This window comes from Phyllobates terribilis, unplaced genomic scaffold (genome assembly GCF_046119375.1).
Source record: "Phyllobates terribilis strain yellow unplaced genomic scaffold, ASM4611937v1 Scaffold_9__5_contigs__length_417890890, whole genome shotgun sequence".
Lineage (NCBI taxonomy): Eukaryota > Metazoa > Chordata > Amphibia > Anura > Dendrobatidae > Phyllobates > Phyllobates terribilis.
This window is the reverse complement of record NW_027362769.1, coordinates 219,618,174-219,644,336: the sequence shown is the minus strand read 5'-3', so window position 1 is coordinate 219,644,336 and position 26,163 is coordinate 219,618,174. Positions and strand designations below refer to the sequence as shown.

Genomic DNA, 26,163 nt, shown 5'->3' with positions numbered 1-26,163 from the left:
AATCAGGGTCTCTGCCCCTACCTCATGCTTCTTTCAGATGGGGCAGCAAAAACCAGTCAGGGGATAAAATGAGACGAAACTATAAAATACAATGTTGTGTCCCTTTGTGATGGCTCAGTGCAAATAAATGCTTGCTCAGGTCTCATGCACACAGTCGTACATGGATCAGTACAACATGCAATATATGGTGCCAACTGAAATGCACGCTGGCCCTCAAGAACAGGCCTTACTGTAAAAGTAAGAAATGGATTATAAAAGACATTGTCCAAGAAACAAAAAAATCAATTCCTAAACTAACACGATTAAGAAAGAAATCATGCATGTATAATGTGTTGGGAGAGAAGCAGCCTGCATCAGGCATCATCCCTGGGCACAAGCGGCCTCGTGATGGCTTAGTCCAGCTTGATACCAAAGCAGCATGTCCTTACTTGACCCCAGGTTGGTTTCATGGGAATATCCACTGTGCAGTTTCTGGACCCCCCCCCCCCCCCCCCATCATTGACATGGCAGCATATCCTTTTAGACATTTGTTACCCTTCATGTAAAAAACAGAACACAAGCAAGGTACCGGCCCGTCGCCTTGTGAAACATGGATTTAAGCAAGCGACAGTGGTAAAAATAGGATTGGATGTTCGGTAATCATATCATCGAGGCGAGCTGAGAAGTATTGCTGTGCAAACTGGAGATAGAGAGAAAGAAAGAGGAATAAAAAGGAAAAAAGCAAGTGTGCACCATATAATCCGGTCACTTAGATGTAATACTATAGCAGGTCGTAACTACTCCCATCATGGTCAGGAGGTTTTCATGAAGCAGACATGAGTAAGGTGCAGCAGAGGTGATGCATGGTAGCACAGATCTAGCAGGCACTTAGGTGTAATCGTGTGTGGCACGGAGATTGGCACTCTGTGCTGGCACCAGGAATAGCTCTTCCTAGAAATCAATAATAGTAGTGAATGAGGTCAATGTACTAGAATGTAAACACATAACATGCCAGTATTAGGCAGCAGTCTGTTGGTGTAGGGGGGGCAAATTGTGCCAAATTTACTAAAAGGAGCAAAAGACAGTGTTGTCCACGCTCCTCCCCGTGTTATCGCCAGACACTTTTCAAAAGTAACGCGAGGCCTAAAAGTTTGCAAATTTTTGCTCAACTACTGTGCAAGCCAAATTTCCATGTTTGTGGGCCTTGTGAATATGGCGTTACACAGGGGTTTACAAATCATTGACCCAATTTTTTTTAATTTTTTTTTAAAGAAAAAGTTGGGTCAGTAACTTCCTTTGCTCAGAATCAGGCAACATTCAGATGGCTGTAATGACAGCCAGACCAGTCGCAAATTGTGACCACGACTGGCTCCATGTGCCCATCCACATTGCAGACGGGTGCCGGAGCTGTCTTTCATTGCATGCATTATTCTGGTCTGTAAAACCTACCAAAATAGTGAATGCTTTAAAGTTTAAAAAAAACAGGACAAAAAGGTGACACTAATACTGGAAAATATGAGGATTGTGCACCGCAGCTCTTTCATTGCTTTTAATTTTGGAATAAGACAAATATTTTTTTTTATTTATCTCATTACTATATTTTAATTGTATCTTTTAATATACTTTTATTATTGATTTGATCTGTTCTTCTGCATTATCTACTGTGTACAACACTTATTTGATTCCCATACCCTCGGCTCACAGCCAAAAGGGCGTCACTAGGCGCCTTGGTGCTCTTTTTGGAATTTCTTTCATGATCTAAGCCCCTATTCCTCAGAACCAGCCCCTGTCTGTAGTTTATTTTGAAAAAAAAGTTCAAACCAGAAACGCGCAAGTAAATATACTTGAATTTGAGGAACGCTCCTCTTCTACAGCAGCGCGGTCATCCCGAAACAACCGATCCTCCACCCTATAGCCAACTGTTGCAAGCTTTTGACATACAGACTAATGGCCATATGCACTGATCGTGTGTCCGTGTACAATCCATGGCACACACAGCAGATTATACGCTAGTCGGAATAAGCCCTTAATAAGACGTTATGTCTTGGCACCCGAAACATCAAGCAAAAAAATGTATATAAAATCTTTAAATGAGGTGTGTCCAAACTTTTGGTATGTATATATGTATATACACACACACACACACACATACACAGTACAGACCAAAAGTTTGGACACACCTCATCTAAAGATTTTTCTGTATTTTCATGACTATGAAAATTGTACATTCACACTGAAGGCATCAAAACTATGAATTAACACATGTGGAATTATATACTTAACAAAAGAGTGTGAAACAACTGAAAATGTCTTATATTCTAGGTTCTTCAAAGTAGCCACCTTTTGCTTTGATGACTGCTTTGCACACTCTTGGCATTCTCTTGATGAGCTTCAAGAGGTAGTCACCGGAAATGGTCTTCCAACAATCTTGAAGGAGTTCCCAGAGATGCTTAGCACTTGTTGGCCCTTTTGCCTTCACTCTGCGGTCCAGCTCACCTCAAACCATCTCGATTGGGTTCAGGTCTGGTGACTGTGGAGGCCAGGTCATCTGGCGTAGCACCCCATCACTCTCCTTCTTGGTCAAATAGCCCTTACACAGCCTGGAGGTGTGTTTGGGGTCATTGTCCTGTTGAAAAATAAATGATGGTTCAACTAAACACAAACCGGATAGAATAGCATGCAGCTGCAAGATGCTGTGGTAGCCATGCTGGTTCAGTATGCCTTCAATTTTGAATAAATCCCCAACAGTGTCACCAGCAAATCACCCCCGCACCATAACACCTCCTCCTCCATGCTTCACGGTGGGAACCAGGCATGTAGAGTCCGTCCGTTCACCTTTTCTGTGTCGCACAAAGACACGGTGGTTGGAACCAAAGATCCCAAATTTGGACTCATCAGACCAAAGCACAGATTTCCACTGGTCTAATGTCCATTCCTTGTGTTCTTTAGCCAAAAACAAGTCTCTTCTGCTTGTTGCCTGTCCTTAGCAGTGGTTTCCTAGCAGCTATTTTACCATGGAGGCCTGCTGCACAAAGTCTCCTCTTAACAGTTGTTGTAGAGATGTGTCTGCTACTAGAACTCTGTGTGGCATTGACCTGGTCTCTAATCTGAGCTGCTGTTAACCTGCGATTTCTGAGGCTGGTGACTCGGATAAACTTATCCTCAGAAGCAGAGGTGACTCTTGGTCTTCCTTTCCTGGGGCGATCCTCATGTGAGCCAGTTTCTTTGTAGCGCTTGATGGTTTTTGCAACTGCACTTGGGGACAGTTTCAAAGTTTGCCCAATTTTTTCGGACTGACTGACCTTCATTTCTTAAAGTAATAATGGCCACTTGTTTTTCTTAACTTAGAATTTGTATTCTGGCAACAAAAAAGCAGCTAACAGTCTATTCAGTAGGACTATCAGCTGTGTATCCTCCTGACTTCTGCGCAACACAACTGATGGTCCCAACTCCATTTATAAGGCAAGAAATCCCACTTATTAAACCTGACAGGGCACACCTGTGAAGTGAAAACCATTTCCGGTGACTACCTCTTGAAGCTCATCAAGAGAATGCCAAGAGTGTGCAAAGCAGTCATCAAAGCAAAAAGTGGCTACTTTGAAGAACCAAGAATATAAGACATATTTTCAGTTGTTTCACACTTTTTTTGTTAAGTATATAATTCCACATGTGTTAATTCATAGTTTAGATGACTTCATTGTGAATGTTCAATTTTCAAAGTCATGAAAATACAGAAAAATCTTTAAATGAGAAGGTGTGTCCAAACTTTTGGTCTGTACTGTATACAGACTTCTTCCCGTGGCATGTGCTGAGGATTAGACATATTACAAATTTGTTTGCACTGGCATAGTAAAGCAAACATATTAACAGCCAAATACAGTGCCTTCGTGTTCACAAAATCCCACTGTGCAAACACAATTACCAGCCAATCGTTCATATTACACAATATAACACATGGCTGGATCTGCTCCTCCAGCTCACAGGGCAAACACGGACCTCCGTATATCCTGTGCAAAAATAGTATGTCACATGTGCCCCATTCCTCTATGACATGTAGGTGCAGCACAAGAGAAGACTTACACAGGAAGGTAAAGTGTCTAGTAATGGAAAAGGCTGTAATAATGCAAAAATTATACTTATTCAGCTAATATAGTAAATATATATGACACAGTAGTGCGATTATACATCTGTGTGCACTGATCTATTAGAGTCAGAGACAACAAACATCAACATTATACTATAAAGTATTGCTTTATGTGGCGAGCACCATGCCAGCCAGATGCCTCCCAGACTGACTCATCCACAGACGCCCTGTAAAGTGGTTTCTACAGATGTCCTATAAAGAAGGTGATCGGCTATTACCAGAGCTGGGCTTTTCTCTTCTCTCTCTTATACTGTATGTGCCTTCCACCATCAGACTACAGCCTGCACGCTGGATTTTGAGGGAGCTCATGCTCTTACTTCAAAAGTTCCAAAAGAGAAGACTTATTTTTGCATTAATTTTTTTTTGATGTATCCAACTTTGATAAAACCTAGCATACTTGATATCATGGGTATACAGAGACAGAGAGGGGCCAGAAGACCTCAGTGTTTGGTCTCATGTACTCCTGCACTGGTTAGAAGCACTTCACCATCATATTAAAAACAGTGCAGGTTTCTGCCAAAAGTGCAAGGGTCAATCTGTTCTGTTGAAAGCTCCTGGAGCTTTCCTGCTTTGATGGTCTCAGTTGTTCAGTGTTGGCCACTCCCCCTGCTATATATGCTTGCCTCTGGTAGTTAGGGATTATCAGTGTTGGTTCTGGAGTTGGAGGTGTAGTTTGGAGATTTGTTCAGGAGATTGTTGCTGGGAGTTTTTCTGTGCACCTCCTCATCCTCTCCTATTTGGTTTCTCCTTCCTTTAACTCCCCAGTGTTCCACTCTGTTTTGGGAGTGAATTTTGTATGATTGGTATTTTCATTTATCCCTGTCCATCATCCCTTGATTGTCTGGTTACTGTGTTCCTACACACTTCAGCTTCCCACCTCACTGGGTGGGGGTAGAAGACAGATGAGGATTGATATAGGAGCATAGCAAGGCATGTGACCCCGGCATCTTCACCATCAGAAGTAATCAGGGGGAAAGGGATAAGGCTAGGGCACCACCTAGCTTGAGGCATAGGGAATGAGCCCCTTTGCCCCGGGATATCCTGTAATAGTGCCATGACACTTGACAGATCAATGTGCAGAATCGGGTGCCAAAAAGGAGTTATCTATATATATATATATAATCGTTCTGTCTGTCTGTCTAGGAAATCCCGCGGCACTGATTGGTCCGGCAGCGGCCAATCAGCGACTCAGGATTTCAGAAAAAAGATGGCGGCCGTTAGCGGCTCATCTGCGGGACGGAGCTCAGCGGCGATGCAGCCGGGAGATGACCGGCGCGAGGCGCTCATCTCCCAGCCGCTAGCAGCAGAAGGACCCCGACCGCCGGCGCCGCTGACTTCCATGCGGCTAGGGTGTCAAGGGAGGACTGGGGAGCGGAGCTGCGGGTCGGGATACTTCTGCTGCGAGAAGCCGCTCATCTCCCGGCTTCTCGCACCGGAAGTAGCCGCACAGGCAGCGGCGCTCCCCGGTCCTCACTAATACAATTCGCTGATTGGTCGCGGTCTCCGCCCGCGACCAATCAGTGATCTTGGCGCAAAAGTTAAACACCGCTGTGCTGATTGGTCGCGGCCGCTGCCCGCGACCAATCACCGATTTGGGCGCCACATTTAAATAGCGGTCGCGACCAATCACCGATCTTGGCGCCACATTTAAACACTGCTGTGCTGATGGACAGCGTTCACGACCAATCAGCGATTTTGGCGCCACATTTAAACAACGCTCTGCTGATTGGTTGCAGCCGCCAGCCGACCGCGACCAGTCAGCGAGATTGGCGCCTAATTTAAACAGCGCTATGATCTCCCGACGGCAAGTGTGAACGGAGGACTGAGGAGCGGCGCCGCCGGTCGGGATGCTTCTGCTGCGAGCAGCCGCTCATCTCCCGGCTGCTCGCAGCGGAAGTACCCGCACAGGCAGCGCCGCTCCCCGGTCCTCACCAACACGACGCTGATTGGTCGCGGTCGCAACCAATCTGCGATATAGGCGCCAAATTTTAACACCGCTTTGCCGATTGCGCCTGGTCGGTCGCATACATATTCTAGAATGTAGCGTCGGCGTCCCTGCCTCCTGCTAGGCAGGGACGCTGTTCCCCCTCACCTCTCCGCTCCGTGCCCGGCGTCCTCCTCCCGCTCTGCTGGCAGCGCGCGCTGCTTCCTGGCCACTGTGCTTAGGGCGCGCGCACGCTCCCCCTCTCTTAAAGGGGCCGCGCGCGCCGTCCTAAGGAGTCCCCGGCCAATGGCCGGAGGACCTCACCATATATAAGGCACCTCCTCCAAAATGGAGGTGCCCGAGCAATGTTGTTGCAAAGCCTTCACTCTGCTTCAGCCCTCAGGTCCCGTTACCAGTTACCTGCCAGTCACCTGCCAGATTCCTGCTTGATACCTGCCTGATATCCGCTTACCTGCTTGCAAGCCTGCGGTCCGACGGTCTGCCTTCCGACACCTGTCAGTCTGTCTATGGACCAGCCTGCCCGCTCACCTGGGAGCGCTCACCTGCTACCTGCCTGCTAGCCTACCTGGAGGCTCTGCCGTCACTTGCCGTGACCACCTGCCAGTCCAGAGACTCTTGCCCGCTCACCTGCTACCTGCCTGCTAGCCTACTTGGAGGCTCTGCCGTCACTTGCCGTGACCACCTGCCTGTCCAGAGACTCTTGCCCGTTTACCTGGGAGCGCTCACCTGCTACCTGTCTGCTAGTCTACCCAGAGACTGTCCCTGTCACTTGCCGTGACTACCTGCCCTTCTATCCAGAGACTGTCCCTGTCACTTGCCGTGACTACCTGCCCTTCTACCCAGAGACTGTCCCTGTCACTTGCCGTGACTACCTGCCCTTCTACCCAGAGACTGTCCCTGTCACTTGCCGTGACTACCTGCCCGTCTTCCCTGGGAGCCACCCACTTCCTCACAAGGACTGCCCCCTTGTAGAGTCGCTCAGAGGTTCCGCCTCCCAGACCCGTTACATAGAATACCCGATGCATTAGAATCGGGCCACCATCTAGTATTGGATAAAAGGGGAGACTTTGAATTAACACAACCTTCAGTTAATGAACCCATAAATTATCTACAGAAACAGATTTAAAAGGCTCACCGACGTGTCAACAAACTTTGCATGAATCAGTAGTACAAGTTAGCAAAGAGCTATGATTTGATCAGCGAAATATACTTTTCTCCACTTAAGAGACGCTTCTCCTCCTGAAATTAGCATTCACTCTGAAACACCGGCCACACACTGATGTATCAGATTGCGGCGGCTTCTTGAAGTCAATGCAAAGAGGAGGAAGGCAGGGTAAGGAAGAACTAGAGAGAGGTAGACAGTGCAGGCTGGTGTCTAGTAAGTGGTTTGGTTTTTTCCCCACTCATCCCAGTGCTGGATTCACTGTTACTCTGCTCAGTGCTGTTATATATGGCCGTCTGCGCTGCTTCTCATGAACATGTTATCAAAGCAGCTAGATTTCACCCACTAGCTCAGTGACTACTGAAACTTGACCTAGGAACTGAAGGGGGGGGGGGGGGGGGGGAATATCGGTGAAAACTGCAAGTGCTATAAATGCCATAAATAGCGCAATTCCCCATGAGCATCACCTGAAACCACAGGTATGTTTATATCTACATTGCTTCCCAGTTGAATTTATGCTTAAACCTCGTCTGGTATCCTATCACAGATTAGAAATTCCAGCCTGGTTCCTCGGGAAATGACAAGGGTCACCACTATACATAATCTACATTAAGTTTTCCTATGTAATCCAATGGGTTAAGGAGTCATATACAAGTGCACACTACATGTCAGTTTTAGTCCCACGACAGCCTGAATAACTGCGCGCACGGGGAGCTGGATTCTGCAAGCTTTTGTATTCACAACTTGCCCATGGTAACCACCGCCACCGCCATAAAGAAGGCACACGAGCTCTCATGTGTAAAATTGACAAGTAATTATTACTGCAGATTGGAAAGTGATCGAGAGGATGACTGATACAGTTATAAACATATCCAAGCTCCACGGAGGCACCACAAATTGCTCCCAGTAAGTAGCACCATACCAATCTCCATGGGAGAAGAGGTTAAACTTTGCAGTAGGACCACAAAAGTACCATGTCCAGTCTTTACTCCGCAGACCCTAGAGGCATCTCAAACGCTCTTGGCTTAGCCTCAAGATTTGTCAGAACATATCTGAGAGATGCAGATCCCACCTATCTCCAGAAAGAGGGTCCCCCAAACCCACGTTGTGATTGGTGCCGCAGAAACTGTGCCCTCTCCATCCACTTTTTGGAGTTCCATAAACATCAAGTTTAGTTAGTCCAGAGGATTGGGGGGCTTCCCATTCTGGAGATAGATGCAGGTTCTAGAGGTGGACATTTATGATATTTCCTGAGGATTGGCAGCTTGTGGAGCTTGTTCTGATGGCAAAGCCACTAGTGAACCTCGTATTGACTCCTGCCACAAAAAAGTACTTTAATATATTGCCATTAAGAAACCAAAACACTTGCAGAACTTTAATGTGGTGGCTGGATCACTACATAACATGGCGATCCCTTGTCACGCAGATGCCATGTCCTTTGCCGCTACTAAGGAGCCACCATCAAGTAGCCTGGTAAATTCCCTGCCCAATTTTTACAACAGGAAACTTTTAAAGGACTTATTTAATAAAGGGAAAACTAATGTGCATAAAGAGTAAAATCCATTTGGCCTTGGTAGGTGAAACTTAGAGCAGCGCTAGAAGGTCACAGATTTGGCAGACAGGTAGGATCTTCTGTCGAGCTGCAGTACGTCAGAGCGGAGAAGGAACCACACCGTGCCGAGCACTCCTGAAATCTCAGCATGAGAAGGTGCCTGGGGCGTCAGGCACCATGTAAGCAGCCACAAGTCCCTCACACCCTCCACCCTATACAATAAATCATCGCCGAGATGTCCGATACCTCAACCAAGACGTTCATTCCAGGAAAAGAAGTTGACATTTTAGCTGTATACAGATGGCTGTTGTATGATAAGTGACACCAATACTGAGTACAACATATCAGCTTTATGCAAAGTATGCCACACATTTTACTCCAAGTTGAAGGATTGTACCCAACTTATTTTACTTGGGCAAAAGTATTGGGACTCCTACATGTTGAACTTTTATGGCCCCCCATTTTATATCCACAGGTATTATGGAGTTTGATCTCACTTTCTGGGAGGACTTTCTACAAGATTTTGGAGAGCGTCTGGGATTTTTTGCCTCATCATATAGAACAACATTTGTGTGAGGTCAGACCCTGATGTTGGGGAGAGGCCGAGCTCAAAGTCTCCAATTCTAGATGGGACTGAGGTCCATGTTCTGTGTGGACATTAATGTTCTTCCCCACCAACTCACCCAATCCCAACTAGGTCTTCATGGACCTTGTTTTCTGGGGTGTTCATGAAGAACTGAAAAGGGCCTTCCCCAAACTAATCCCAGAGAGGTGGAAGCTACAAATATCCAAAATGTCTTGCTATGCTAAAGTATTAAAGGGGTTCTTCAGTGAAGACAACACTTCCAGAACGCATAGTTGATCACTTCTAGTTCAGTGGCGATCCAACCACTGGGACCTGCAGCAATCACCTCAACGGGCCATTATTATCCCCATTAAAAATTGATTGGCAGTGCATATGCCAGACCGCTGCTCCAATCTTTCTCTATGCGGCTGTCAGGAAAAGCCCCACAAGGAAAGAATGGAGCCTCTGTCGAGGGCGTGCACTGCTGCTCCATGCTAAGCCCTTTAAAATTTCCCTTCACTGGAATCTAAGGGGTAATGTTTCTTGTGGAGAGTGGCATGCAAATGTGAGGAGGCTTGTACGCTATGCAAGCTCCTCTGGGAAATTAAATATGCAAATTACCTCTTCAGAAATTAAGAGGACTAGAAGTCTAGTGCCACCTACTGGAAGCAGTAATCCTAAAAGTCAATATCGATCCTTTAACCCCTTCCCGACCCGTGTCACACCGTTTGTGACATGGAAAACAGTTCGCTCCCGACCCATGTCACAGCGTCTGTGACATGGAGGGAAAGAGCCCCTGCAGCGCCTGCGAGCGGGGGTCGCTCAGGTGTCACAGTTGCTACTGCAACTGGACATCCTGAAGTCGACCCCCCGGGGGGTGGATTAACCCCCCCGTGCCTGGGACCCCTCCGATTGGCTGTTTCATTTTCACTTTTAGTGAAACTGCCAATCGGTATGAATTAAATATTTCACCAATGAAAATTGGTGTAATATTTAAATCTGGGCATTGCCTGATGCTTACAGCATCAGCCATTGGCTGGGGGGAGTGTCACCTCTGTTCCCCCCCTCCCCCCAGATCTGATTGGGGGGCTAGCGTCACATGGATACTAGCCCCAATCAGATATGGAGGGATGGCTGAAACCTCCCAGCACCTTCCCAACCCTAGATCGTCTGCTGCGGACCACCCCCCTCTCCACCCCCCCTCCACTTTCATACCTGCACCCCGACCTCCGCTCCCTCTGCTCCCTCTCCCACGTCTTCATCCACCGGCTGCTGCTCTCCTTCTGACAGCCGGTGGACTGTGATCACAGCAGCAGCAGGCTCAGTGTAAATGCCCTGCTCCTGTGATCAAACCCACCATCCCCCAGTCCCAGTGATATCACCCCCCACCTCCCAATAATCACCCCCCCCTGCTCCCAGTGTTCACCCCCCCCTGTTCCCAGTGATCACCCCCCCCCGAAAACCCAGTAATCAGCCCCCTGCTCCTGCCAGCTCCTGCTCCCCTTTCTGCCCCAGTAATCACCCCCCAATGCTGCCGGACTCCTACCCCCCCTTGCTGCTGCCGGCTCCTGCCTCAGTGATCACCCCCCTTGCTGCTGCTTCTGGCTCCTCCATCTCCTCAGCCCCCTCCTACGTCTGACCGCCCCATACGCCTGACCGGCCCCACACGTGACTGCAGAAGGTTACACCAAGCACACACACACTATAATAAAGTTTTGATTTTTTTTTTTTTTTTACACACGCACAAAGCACACAAAATGTCCCGCCCGTCCCGCTCATCCCAGTCTAGGGCGTACTCAGCTGAGGAGGCTATGTCAGGTTGGTGTGTGTGTGTGTGTGTTGTAGTGTATGAGATTGTGTGTGTGTGGTGTATGCACTACAATATACCACACCGCACACCAACCTGACATGCACTACACAATGGTGTCCGCTAACAAATTGGAACCCTTTGCGTTTGGAGAGTCCCTGTGTGCCCAAACATTGGAGCTCACCAACAAGTGACCCCATTTTGGAAACTAGACCCCCCAAGGCACCTATATAGATGCATAGTGAGCACTTGGAACCCCCAGGTGCTTCACAAATTGATTCATAAAAATGAAAAAGTGAAAAAAAAAACATTTTTATTTTTACGGATTAATTTGCTAAGGACCTGGGGGTCCCAAGTGCTCACTATGCATCTAGATAGGTGCCTTGGGGGGTGGGGGGTCTAGTTTCCAAAATGGGGTCACTTGTGTGGGAGCTCCAATGTTTGGGCACACAGCGGCTCTCCAAACGCAACATGGTGTCTTCTAACAATTTGAGCCGACAATTTGTTAGAGGACACCATGTTGCATTTGGAGAGCCGCTGTGTGCCCAAACATTGGAGCTCCCCCACAAATGACCCCATTTTGGAAACTAGACCCCCCAAGGCACCTATCTAGATGCATAGTGAGCACTTGGAACCCCCAGGTGCTTCACAAATTGATTCATAAAAATGAAAAAGTGGAAAAAAAAAACACTTTTTTGATTTTTACGGATTAATTTGTGAAGGATCTGGGGGTTCCAAGTGCTCACTATGCATCTAGATAGGTGCCTTGGGGGGTATAGTTTCCAAAATGGGGTCACTTGTAGGTGAGCTCCAATGTTTGGGCACACAGCGGCTCTCCAAACGGGACATGGTGTCCGCAAACAAATTGAATGGAAAATCGGCTCAAATTGTTAGCGGACACCATGTTGCGTTTGGAGAGCCCCTAATGTGCCTAAAAAGTGGAGCTCCCCCACAAGTGACCCCATTTTGGAAACTAGACCCCCCAAGGCACCTATCTAGATGCATAGTGAGCACTTGGAACCCCCAGATCCTTCACAAAATGATCTGTGAAAACAAAAAAGTACTTTTTTTTTTTCACAAAAATTTTCTTTTAGCCTACATTTTTTAATTTTCACATGGGTAACAGGATAAAATGCATCCTAAAATGTGTTGGTCAATTTCTCCTGAGTACACTGATACCTCATATGTGGTCATAAACCACTGTTTGGGCGCATGGCAGGGCTCAGAAGAGAAGGAGCGCAATTTGACTTTTGGAGCTAATTTTCCATTCAAAAAGTAAAATGGCGCTCCTTCCCTTCTGAGCCCTGCCGTGTGCCCAAACAGTGGTTTATGACCACATATGAGGTATCAGTGTACTAAGGAGAAATTGACCAACAAATTTTAGGATGCATTTTATCCTGTTACCCATGTGAAAATTAAAAAATGTAGGCTAAAAGAAAATTTTTGTTAGAAAAATAAAAATGTTCATTTTTTTCTTCCATGTGGCTTTAGTTCCTGTGATGCACCTGAAGAGTTAATAATCTTCTTGAATGTAGTTTTGAGTAGCTTGAGGGGTGCAGTTTTTGGAATGGTGTCACTTTTGGGTGTTTTCTGTCATAAAGACCCCTCAAAGGGACTTCAAATGTGATGTGGTAACTAAAAAAATGGTTTTGTAAATTTTGCTGGAAAAAAGATAAATTGCTGATGAACTTTGAACCCTTCAAACTTCCTACCAACATTTTTTTTTTTCCAAAATTGTGCTGATGTAAAGTAGACATGTGGGAAATGTTATTTATTAACTATTTTGTGTCACATCACTCTGGTTTAGTAGAAAAAAAAAAATCTAAATTTGAAAATTGCAAAATTTTCAAATTTTTTCCCATATTTTTGATTTTTTCACAAATAAACGCAAATATTATCGACCTAAATTTAATACTAACATGAAGCCCAATATGTCACGAAAAAACTATCTCAGAATCGCTAGGATCCATTGAAGTGTTCCAGAGTTTTTACTTCGTAAAGGGACACTGGTCAGAATTGACAAAAATGCCAAGGTCTTTAGGGTCAAAATAGGCTGGGTCCTGAAGGGGTTAATGCGCCTTGCCATAGGACTTTGGTATAAATGCAAACCAGAATCTCAATTTGCAGACACGATGTTTTGGGCTGTTGCCCCTCATCAGTGCAAACTATAAGATCTGATTTGGCTGGGTGGCAGATTTAAGACTGTAATGTTTCTCCTTGCAAAGAGTGGCAAACCAAGCCTGGCATGTCAGAATAAGGAGACTTCTAAACTATGGAAAGGGGCCTAGGCAAAACCACGAAAAACAAGCCCATAGCATTATCTCTTGTGAACCAAGCTATACAAATGGCACAATGCAGACATGAAGATAACGTCCTCCTGGCATTTGCCAAACTCAGACTTGTGCATCAGACACCAAAGAGAATAGCGCGATTTGCCAGAAAACGTTTACGCTGCTACAAAGTTTGGGCAATGGGACGGAGTGAAAAAAACTGAATTCAATAATTAAGAGGGGCGTCCCAATACTTTTGTTCACATGGTGTATCTGTTGGATCCAAAAGAAAGCCTATGGAAAAAACCATAGCTGGAGCTCAGTGTACGGATATAGAGTATACGTACAGAACGGATCAGATCCACTGTATACTCTACAGCTGAGAAAGGAAAAGGGAAATGGTGACTCATTTATTAAGGAGTAATTTCCCTTTGGAGCGACTGCTCATGTAATAGGCAGCTCTGGAGTAACAGATCACAAAGGCATCATCATCATATAAAGCTAGGAGGATGCTGAGGTTCTTGGGTGCGACGCCACATCAAGGCTAAAACTCAGCATCAAGAAGTGTAATGAGCAGAAACCTGCCCCATAAACTGCAGCAAACGGCACAGGATGATCTACAGAGCTGGCTGTGCTACAATATGCATGCGAGGCGAGGGCAAGGTCACGTTACAAGTATACACCATCAGACATCTATACGCCCTGCTCCATCCACCATTAGTGACCGCAGCTTAGGGGTTGAGCGCAAGTGTCCCGAAGCATCAGGATCGGTCACTACTCCACACGAGATCTCTGGAGCATCTATTCTCATATCTGTGCTTTGTGATGTTCCTCTGTTGTTCCTCCTGGGAATTAATAAAGTGACATCTGGGTGTTACCATTTATAGGGAGCATGTCCCTGTACAGTCTGGCACTGTCAGTACTAATCAGACAGGGTCATCCTGCATCGGGACAAGCCCCCATCGGGCAACATTCAGTTTTCAATTTATTCAGAAGTTTCTCAGAGGAACAGAACAAGCCAAAAGTACTAACCAAAGGTGATCCTGTAAGTAGTCTACCTATTGTGTATCAGCAGACTATCAGAATTTTGCCCCTTGACTGACCCTTATTAGTCAATGTGCAAGTAAGCGCACATGTGCAATTTTCCACTTAGACCTAAAAAAAAAAAAAAAAAAAAACATTGCATACAGAAGACAACTGAGAAAACAAACTGAGTTTTCTGGATGATTTTTTTTATACACTTGTGTGAACCCAGTCTTAGATGGCTGCTCGTTCCTCCATGCGATAAGCAGCAGCATCATTGCAGCAGAGATAATGTCACATTGTATGGAAGTCATTTACACAATTGACCCGCGTCCATGTAATGCCTGGATGGACCGGGTCTCTTCCCTCTCCATAAACCACACACACACACCTGGTCTTTAAATGTCTGCAATCAGCAAACTCACAAAATTACATTTCTGTAAATGCACCATCTTCCTATTGTAGAAAAAAATAAGACGTATTAAGCGCATGCAAATGTTTGTGCGCCCTGCCAGTAAATATCCCAGTCTATAAATGTCCGGTTCTGACTTATTAATGCAGCTCCAGCACTACTGGCTGATGCAGGATCATACGCTCTGCCGGCACTGAATAATATCGCCATTTCACACTTCTTCCAAGGCCAAACAGTAGCAGCGGGAGCAGGATTGCCTGTAATCATTGACAGAGCGGATCACGTACTCCTGGGTGACACCAGGTCCTGGTGAGAGCAGCTCCAGACCAGTACATACGGTGCCCTTCACCTCACAGCTGCCACCAGACCGCACTGGCAGGAGGTCATCCGGTTCTGACATGTGGTTTCTAACTTCCTCTAGTTACTAGTTACCCAGATACACACCCAGTCCGGGACAAGGACGTCTGCCGCAGCCTAAGTGCATCTGTGTATATAGAGGAAGGAGAGAAGCGTACATGTCAGGCCTAATAAAATATGTCCTTGTATCTACGGCTCTGTACTACGAGTGCCGCCATATGGTGCACATTCTCTGTGGGGGAATAGGACAGTTTTGCATCACACCATGAACTTTAGGTATACTGGCTAACAGCAGAGCTCGGTAAAGATCAGTGATGAAATAATTAAATCCCTATTCTGGCCTTCAGAGATTTCCAAGGTTTTGTGCCGCAGCAAGCTAAGGCAATGATGACTTTGCTCCTGGAGCATTCTCCGATCCCCGCCGCACACAGTGTAAGGGTCCAGTAGGAACCTGCTCCTTAGGGATTAGTGAGTCACTCCCAGGCCCAGTCTTGCTACATTGCAGACACTGAACACTTCCATTATAGTAAGTGCCCAACATTTATACAAAAGGGAATTAAAAGGCAAAACTATAATATAATGGAGATCGTCTCAAAAATTCCAGCCCGGCCTCCACCTAGCAACAGCAGCACAAACACAGCATTCGCACAAGGCATGTGTGTGAGTTATGTAGCACAATTGGTCCGGATCAGCAGGGGGCCCTCCAGATAAATTATGGCATTTTACATATTTGCATGCAAGCCATACACAAATGCTGAAAGCCAATCTGTCACCAGACTCCACAATACAACTGCAGACATTATTGAAAAGATTGCAGACAGGGGAGGCTGGAGTACTTATTTTGAAAGTTCATGTCAGAAGAACTATATAATGTTAAAATTAGCATTGTATGAGTGCAGCTAAAGAGTGAGTCCAAATGTATCCAGTCTCAGTCCACCCAGCCTAACAGTTGCAGCTTGTACTGAGCAGGGTGAGATATCAGCAGTAGCAGGGAGGAGGGGCACTGAGGAGCTGATAATCAGGATAGATGGGTGGAGACTGAGTTAAAGGGGGTTGATCAGTGATCATAGGAGATAACATTCAATACTCTAGCACTGCGCTGGGTTTTATGGGGATTACTGGAGCTGCGGTTGGGCATACGTACTGTTGCTCCATTGCTGATCGGTGCAGATATCAGCAGAACCCCCACCTGTGGATAAGGTAATCATGTATTTTCATCAGATAACTACTTTAAATGTTCATACAGTCAGTTTGAAATGGATTTTCAAAGTAATTACACCAGCCTCATCGGGTCTAAGCGATTATGTCTAATGTATGCAGCTTGTCATGTGAACAGATACACTAGGGTTTGTCCAACACTGGATTCAGATAGGTGTTTCTCCAATAAATGAACAGACCCTGGTGTCTGATGGCAGCTTGTCTACTGCGGGCGAGGCAGCGAGCATTGCTCTGCCAGGGAGAGGATATGGTCAGTGTATTGGGGCATATGACAGCACTACTTATAAATTACCAGGAGGAAAAGCAGAGGAACAGGTCCAGAGCTCCGATAGAAGATGCTCCAGAGCTGTTATAACAATGGTCAGAGGAGACAACAGGTCGTATATAAATGGCTCCCGGGACTCTGCAGAAAATGCCCAGAATTCCTCATTTACATGCTGCTAAAACTGAGCTTTCTGGTGGTGATCTCAGGCCTGCTTTATATGCATGTATGCGCGTCTTACACATACATGTCCATACAGGAAAGCACGGATACTGCAGTCCCATGTAAATGAGACCGTTCAAGAAATAAAAGCAATAATGGGACCTCGATAAAACCCCTACAGCCCTGCAAAAATTATATTCCCCATTAGCTATTAATAGAAGATTTACCTCTACAGAAGTATCACCTATAATAAAGGATTAATCACAAGTGCTTTAGGACATGGGAGCAACATCTACAGCATTGCCTCCATCCATCATATACGCAGGAATCTGATAAACACCAGAAAAGTACAGATAAAGCCTCATACAGATGTCCCATTGTCACCTACATGAGATATAGATATATAGATAGATATATATCATAGAAGACCCCTGTACAAGAATATATGGGCTCTTTGCAGTCCAATAACTCATCATAATGCCCAATTGCACCTACTTCGGAGCTGGCAGTGATCCCCCGTATCCCCTTGGCCTCAGATGGCCCCAATAATATCTCTGCCCCTGTGGTTTCCATGGATAGCACATGTGCCCATTTTAATGTATGGAGATGTTCACATGTCCATGTTTCTGAAAAAAAAAATCACGCAGACACGTCAGTTTTTGATTGAGTCATGGATCAAAAGTTTCCCAAACAAACCTATAGGTTTATGAAAATCACTGGCCGCTCACGGATGGCATCAGTGTGCAGTCTGTGATTAACACTGCAATGGATAGAAGCTGTACAATTCATTTACTCATATGTGGAAATCACTGATGAAAATCTCATCCATAAAGCTGATGACAGGTTTTTTTTGCGTATGTGAAAAATCATGACTGTCTGAACGAGGCCTAAAAATAAGCAGCATTCTTCGTTCGGAGCGTCCCAGACGTGAATCGCACCCGGCCGGCTCGGCGCCCACCCTCACCAGCACTTTCTACAGCAGCTAACATCTTCACTTGTCGTTCAAAGTCCACAACTACAGGAACACCGCCATCTGACAAAAGCCACACCAGATGCCAATTGTTTGGCCTGAAAACTGCACAAAAGGCAAAAACAAAGACATGCACCACTCCATACAGCCCTACAGCACTGCGAGCTCACTTTCTGTATCGTCCATCTCTCTAAACACTGGGAACCTACTTTACTGAAAGTTTTCAGACTGTTTTAGTAAAGGTGTTTGTTTGTTGTTTTTTTTGGGGGGTTTTTTTAGAATTTTGTTCTGCAAGGAAAGTTATGAAACTTTGCAGATCACTTTATTAGTGGATTTGTCTTCATTCCTGCAAAATATAAGAAGCTTCCAAACCCCAGCTTTAACCCAGTCTATTCGCTACATACGTTTCAGAACGTACTCATTTGGAGTACAGATGCTTGCAGTGAAAGGGTCAGCTCAGCTCGTGTCCCTAAGGGCTCATGCAGATGACCAATCTTGGGATGCAATTTCGCACAGACTAGCCGCAGCTCTCCTGACCCGAGCGTTGCAGCTGCATATATTTCTGTAAGGCAGTCTCGTTCGGGTTGGGAGATCAGCCAGTCCAGTCGGACCGATTTGCACAGACCCTACCTTTAGGGATAAGCTACTGCAAGAGAAAGTTCAGATGAGCAGAACACTCAGAGGAGGACAAAGGTGCCGACTCATCACTGCCATCATCTGTACTCTACATCAGAGGTCCCCAACCGCCGGTCCGCGGACCAGGACCGGGCCGTTGGGGTTTTTCAGCCGGTCCGCGGCGCCGCTGACCAGGGCCGGCGTCAGCACCCGGGCAAATGCCGGGGCTCTGAGCAGGCAGAGGGGCCCACTGGCGGTCGCGCACCCCGCTGGGCTATGGGCGGAGGAGAGCGGTGTCAGCGCCCGCCCTTCTCCGCCGCTTGCTCAGGGCCCCGGCAGCCCGATACTTACCTCTCCCCGTGCCTCCGCAGATCAGCTGTCTTCCTGCTCTGCGCTCCCTGTGACGTCTCAGGTCAGAGGGCGCGGTGACGTCTTTACACCGCGCCCTCCCCTGAGCCGTCACAGGGAGCGCTGAGCGGGAAGAAACGACAACGCTGGAGTTCGGAGCCGAGCAGCGAGCGGCGGGCAGCAGGTAGCAGGTGAGGAGAAGGGAGGTGAGTATTTGATTTTTTTTTTTTTTTTTTTAATGTATGGAGGCATGGGGCAGTATAAAGAGGGGAGGGGGGGCATCCTGCTTGGGGCATTATAAAGAGGAGGGGTGACAGCCTGCATGGGGCATTATAAGGTGGGGAACAGCCTGCATGGGGCATTATAAAGAGGGGGGGATTCCTGCTTGGGGCATTATAATGAGGAGGGGTGACAGCCTGCATGGGGCATTATAAAGAGGGGGGCAGCCTGTATGGGGCATTATGTGGGGGGTAACAGCCTGCATGCAGCATTATATGGGGACCGGTATCCTGTATGGAGCGTTATATGGGGGCCAGTATCCTGTATGGAGCCTTATATGGGGGCCACTATTCTGTGTGGAGCGATTCACCGGTTTCTGAGCTATTGTAGAATTTACAATAGATATCACTCATGAAGTGAAATCTTTGCATTGTACTATATATATATATATATATATATATATATATATATATATATATATATATATATATATATATATATATATTCTCCGCCGTATCTCTGCATCATGAATCGTGGTATGTGTTAAAGGGGCCCACTGAGACTCTTTCGCCCGGGGCCCAGAAAAACCTGGAGCCGGCCCTGCCGCTGACAGCTAGCTCCGCGGCCCTGCGCCTGGTCAGAACTCGCTCTGTGTGGATTTATAATGTTTTCTGCCATAGCCGTGACAGCTCGCAGCTCCCGGCAGAGAACATTATGCAGGACGGGGTGGGGCGTCGGGCGGGTCTTAGTGACGCAGCCCTCCACAGCACAGCATGGTACCTGTTGTACGTCACGGGGCGGGTCTTAGTGACGCGGCCCTCCTGCACAGCATGGTGTGTTCCTGACGGGGTGGGGCGGCAGGCTCTCCTCACTGACACGCCCCCGGCAGAACATGTTATGTGGGGCGTGCTGGGGCAGCAGACTGGCTTCAGTGACGCGGCTCCCGGTACCGGTGTTCAGTGTGTAGCGCTGCTAAGCAGCAGCGCTGTATACACTGACGCTCAATGTACAATGCTGCTACTTAGCAGCGCTGTACACCGAGGTCCCGCCAGCATCCTCCCCATACAGCTCCACCCCTCCATAACCCCACCCCCATATGACCAAAGCCCCGCCCCCACCCCCACCGGGCCATGGAAAACTGGTCTTGCTTAAAGCCGGTCCCTGGTGCAAAAAAGGTTGGGGACCTCTGCTCTACATTATGCAGCTGAAGGCAGGCAAAAGGCTGGGAAAAAGCAGGAAATTGGAAGCCACTTAAAAGGTATTTTTTTAACCTTTACAAATCCCCTAATAAAGAAATTTACAAAGTTTCATAACTTTATGAACAAGGTAATGAAAAAAAAAAAAAGTTTAGAAGAGAACCTGTCACATAATAAAGCCACCACACTTCTGCTACCTATTGTTTTCTGATTGTACATCTTACTTTTCCCCTTAGGTGCCATCATTCCCCTGCTGTCTCTTTCTTCAACTAAATAGACAACTTAATGATCTCCACTCCCCAATGTCAAATAAATCGTAACCTGAGCAGCAGCATCACTGTCCAATCAGTGTGAACGGTGTCAGTGTGGCTCCAGCAGAGTGATAAAATGAGAAACTTACACCAACTTTTAAAACAACAAGTTATTCCCTGGTCATAGAATGACATATAACTGGCTGATCACTTGGGGCACATCTGCAGGGTCTCTGGATCCCAGTGTCACGGGTGTGTCAGGTGTAATAGACAGTCACTCTGGATCTGGCTGTGGAAGGTCACTGCGCTTGGCATTGCAGACACCTTCTTAATCCTTTTTCCTTTAAGACCTAGCGGCGACCTTCCTCCTGCTGCTGATTGGCACACCCTTGCATGGGAGTTAAAAACCCTCAGTTTGCTCCAGGCAATTGCCGGTGATACTTCTATGTATCTTTTTGCAGGCTTGGAGCACTAGCTTCTTCTCTGGTGTCCTTAGAGGATAGTTGGCATTACTCCTTGTCTGCTCAAGCTAAATTAATGCCCTTTGTTTGTCTACCTTGTTGTCTTTAGTTTGTAGTGGGGCCTGACCAGTGCTCACCCCTCCCCATCTAGGGACATACACGATTAGGTTCCAGCTCGGCGATTAGCGTGAAACCAATATAGGGACTTTAGGGTAGGCAGGGTGATATTAGATCTGCCTAGGGGTCTCCACTCCCCCTTTCCCTAGTGTTTGGACTTCCTCCCCCTCTTCCCTTCGTGTTGCACTTAGTCTTTCCCACACCTTGCGTGACACCCTGAGAACGGTGATATGTAGTCCTGATTGAAGTCAGAGGAGGTGGGCATGCTAGACCTCCGCTTCTCGCCTTGTTAGTAGGACTGCCAGAAATAGTCAAGCACTGTACTGCGCTTTCTACAGCAGACCCGTTGATCATGATGGAGCACAGGTTGACCATGTGTACCATTCCAGACAGGACTACAGAGCCCCATTTTTGGAGTTGGCTACAATAAAAACCCATCCCAAATTTACAACAAACTAATAATAGGACTTGACAACCGCAAGAACCTTTCTCCCAGTTTCAGAAAAGCCTGCTATACAACATGTGAAGCTTCAGCACATAGGAGTAGTCGTCCTGGATGAGACTTAGGCGGCAATAAATCATCCTGCCCTAGAACCGGCGATGAGCAGGACGATCAGAACAGGCTTTATATCACATCACTCAGGACCTTTGTACCAGTTCTGTTGTGGCACCTACCGTAATAAAACACAAAGATTTATACGTGGGATCAGTAATAAATCTTGACCTGCACCAAGACACGGGAACGAGCCACATGTGCATCAAGGCACGTGGGAAGGGGGTACAGATTAATCATTTCCAGCTAATGCTCTATTTTGATACACAGAAATTAGTGCGAAATGGAAAAATAGGCGAGGACATTTTTCATGCGATGCCATAACTACTTGAAAAGAAAACGTGTCACCAGGTTAAAAGTTACCAGTCTTGATCTTATTTTATTCTTGCTGCCCCAAGTATTTTTTGCTCTTTAAATCCGCCATACAGTTCCAGAGCTAAGGGCCTTTTTATCTAGTTCTAATTCTCATGGTTTTTAGAAAGGGGGTGTGGCTCACAGGATCCTCAGGGGCGTGTCTTGCAAAAGTACCCTGTGAGCCACGCCTCCTATAGAAATTAGCGCTAAATATAAAGGCCCATATCTCCAGAACCGTATGGCGGATTTAAGAAAAACAAAAACCTTAATACTCAGGGGAGCAGTGGAGATAACATAAAAGCAAAAACTGAACTGGTAACAGGTTCTCTTTAAACCCATTTATTGAATGCCAATGAATACCATCCAAGTACTGTTTGGTTGTATTCATCTGCCACATAGATTTTTATTGGAGCAGGACGGTTGACCCCCCCCCCCCCCCCCTTCAAATTATGAGCCGCGGGGTTGCCTAGCTTAAAAAAAAAAAAAAAAAAAACTCATTCTTTTAGGGGTTAACAGAAGTTCAATATCTGGGGTGTTAATAAATATCCTCATCTCTTGCCAGTATCGAAAAGGGGTTACTAAGAGCGCCTCGCTCCCTGAAGGTCTGTCTTGTCCTGCATTCGACAGAAAACCTATTGATGTGAATGGACACCGTGTAATGCTTCAATTCCCTTGGGATGGCGCTGCAGGGAAATTAAACAATTACTACCAGGTTTCCCCATTTAATAGCTGACCACCGGGCGTACAGCTGGGGGACGCTGATCAGATTAATGACAAGAGACCATTTTAACAAGTTGGATCTGTTCAAAGCATATTTATCTCTGGAGTGCTTTCGGCATGAAAGGATCATATCATTAAAAATTCATTATTGCAGAAAGTTATTGGGATTGTCCACTTCTGGGAACATTTCTTTTGTTCACTTAAATGCATGTATCAGGGGCCCAAAAATCATTTTTGCTATTCGGTTTCATTAAAAAAAAAAATTGCATTGTTTGGCTTTTACAGGCTCTTTGTTTCCCTTTAAATTCAACTTTGATGTGGTCGGTGGTGAAATCAGCTGAGAGGCGCTCAAATAAAGACATAAAAAAGTGTTAGAAACGCTCATTGGATTGTCAGAGTGAGCTCACTGACGGATTCTCAGTTAACTCATTCTACAACGGGAAATAGACAGAGGCTATAGAAGGCAAACCGTGCAAAATATTAAATGAAAAAGTTATTTTAGCCCCAAAAAAATACATGCATTTTTAAGTAAGAAAAATAAATGGTTTCCAATAGGTGGACAGCCCCTTTAAGTGATGCAGCACAAGATATATAGACTCGAGTGCAGCTAGTACATGATGACCCTGTGACTGATCCACTGCAGCGGTGCCAAGTCATGATTCAACATTTTCCGAACAGGAAAACCATTGACTGGAAGGAGCAATCCTACACTTTCCTCCAAAGAGGGTCACACTTTACACAAGTGTAGGGAAGAACTAACAGTGTGCACAAGTGCAATCCCCACCGACACCGCCGGAGCAAGTGTACCAGCGGCAAGATCCGCAGTCAGACCCCACTAATCACTCACGAATGCCATAAAATACTCGTTGTCAGGTCCCTTTATTAGCATGGTGCAGGGTAATTCTTCGCTGCCAGCAGCTTTCCTTGGCACTATGCAACGATCACTAGGAGATAGGGACACATTTAGATGGTGGTGTTTTTTCTGGAATATCTCACAGGGTGACATAATTTTACCATTTACATATATGAATCATCTACAGTAAATGTTGAGGAACTCCGGCCTTAAAGTGGATCTGCTCTCCACCGAACATGGCTGTTTCAGAAAATACTTCTAAGGGCTCAAGCGCACGGAGGAACACAGCGCACGGAACGTCCGCGGGTTATATGCCTATAAGGGTGTTGAGTTCAGGTCAGGAGACCTGTGGGACAATCAGTACCCGGAACAAGATTCATACACATCTGAATGAGTCCTTAGAAATACCAAAACTGAAGCATATGCTAAGAAAACTCTTGTGATGTTCCTCTGCTAACCCTCCTGGAAAAGTGACAACTGGGCGCATTCGTTGGGTTTCTACAGTCTGATGCTGGACAATGTCAGATTGTGTCTACAGGAATGGAAACATCCAGCAGTGGTCAATTTATAGATTTCCAGGGGGGGATAACAGAAGAAGAGCACAAAGTAGTTCCCATATAGGACGCCCCAGAAATCCTATTCTATGGGACATGCAAATATTTAGTAAGTCAGACACGTCAGGGCCTCTATACACTGCATCAGGCAGTGTTCACATCTGCAGGTGGCTCTACCTTGTCCTGTTCAGAAAACACCTCTGGCACCAGAGGCAATGACATCTCCTTTATAGAGACACATTCTAATTGTATCAGTATCTAACAGCTGTGTAGATATGTAAGGCTCTGTTCACATTGAACCCATCATGGGCTCCTACAAAAGTGATCATCAATCTCCTGGAAAGGTAATAATTGCTAGATCAGTGAGAATCCTGCTACTGTGGCCCCGGAGGATTTATGTCCCTCATTCTCCCAGGGCCAAAACACAGCAGCCATCAAGGAGTGGAGCAGGTGGTAACGCATGCAGCTATGAATGGAGAGCGGCAGGGCGCAAGCAACTGCTGCACATACCGCCTTCTGGTCGCAGTGTGCGGGGTCACCGGGTATGTATTGCTCCAATCACAGGCCTCAGCTGTCTGGTGACCAAAGAGCAGAACACCATTGTAGCTGGTCCCGGCAGAAACTACTGGGGCACCTGCCTGAAGGGTCGGGGATCAAACCTGGACGTGTTGCAGGCACTACGTTAGAAAGCCCCTTTAAGGCTACATGGGCTGATGATCAGCAGACGGAACATTCACAGGAACCAGTCTGTCCCTAGTGTGAGACGCCCAGCGACCACCCAACAAGGACAACCCTCTCCTGATCATTGCTAAGTGAAAATGCTCCTAACAAGTCCTTATCCATTTCTTAGGCCAAGTTTATGCAAAGGTGCAATGTGCGGCTTCCCCGCAATGATACCAGAAACAGGGTACACCCCCGAGGGTATCCATGCAGGACCCCCGTCACCGGCCGAGGGTCCGCAGCAAGGACGTTCCATGGGAACACAGCCTTATATTGTGGATCAGACCGGGACGGTCGCGCACGCCACCCCGCACCCCGGGACGGTCGCGCACGCCACCCCGCGCCCCGGGACGGTCGCGCACGCCACCCCGCGCCCCGGGACGGTCGCGCACGCCACCCCGCGCCCCGGGACGGTCGCGCACGCCACCCCGCGCCCCGGGACGGTCGCGCACGCCACCCAGCGCCCCGGGACGGTCGCGCACGCCACCCAGCGCCCCGGGACGGTCGCGCACGCCACCCAGCGCCCCGGGACGGTCGCGCACGCCACCCAGCGCCCCGGGACGGTCGCGCACGCAACCCCGCGCCCCGGGACGGTCGCGCACGGACCCCCTCTCCCCGGGACGGTCACGCACGGACCCCCTCTCCCCGGGACGGTCACGCACGGACCCCCTCTCCCCGGGACGGTCACGCACGGACCCCCTCTCCCTGGGACGGTCACGTACGGACCCCCTCTCATACATGGCATGGAGTTGTGGTTCCCTCTGCCCCCAGCAGTCCCGCCCACCCCGTCAGCCCTAAGCACTGACAGCACGTTACACCCCGCGCACACAGAGGAGGCTGATAATGTCACCGGGGCCGGCAGTGATGAAGGGCACATGCTGGACGGAAGCCGGCAAACTCTTACCCAGAAGCGCTCGCTGCCGTCATTGCTGCAGAAGGCTTCCATGCCGAGCGGCGGGAGGGTCCTCCGGGGGCGGCCGGCTCCGGGCAGCTGGGGAGACACAAATAGGAGCTCTCCCTACATAACAGCGCGTCGCCTGCTACTGCCGGCACACACACTGCTGATTGGCTGATCCCCGCCGCTTCTTCTGGGGCAGTAAGCTGATTGGCTAAAACTCGGCGTTTTCCGGTCCGCTGATTGGCTGCACATCGCGCCGAGCGCCTGGTGACGAAGGCAGAGAATAATATCTCGTGTTACACGGCCGCACAGAGGGGGCGTGTCCGTCAGTGACGAGCGGCCGGTACACCTGTGTGCTGCCCCGCCCCCTGCACGTGGCCGTGCCGCGTCTGTGGTTCCAGCAGGCGTCCTGACCACACCCTCACCGGCAGCAATGGCTGTCAGGGACCGTACAGGTGATGGAGCTGTTCATGGAG

General features: G+C 47.5%; 1 protein-coding gene across 2 annotated transcripts in view; it reads right to left on the bottom strand.

Annotated features, from left to right (window-relative positions):
• Positions 1 to 25,883, bottom strand: part of ABCC1 (ATP binding cassette subfamily C member 1 (ABCC1 blood group)) — a 123,746-nt gene extending 97,863 nt beyond the window's left edge. For both annotated transcript variants that reach the window (XM_073647683.1, XM_073647684.1), the window contains exon 1: positions 25,694 to 25,883. In XM_073647683.1, coding sequence (XP_073503784.1) covers positions 25,694 to 25,735 — 42 coding nt within the window. In that variant the 5' untranslated portion in view covers positions 25,736 to 25,883. The remainder of the gene's footprint in view (positions 1 to 25,693) is intronic.
• Between the last annotated feature and the right edge of the window lie 280 nt (positions 25,884 to 26,163).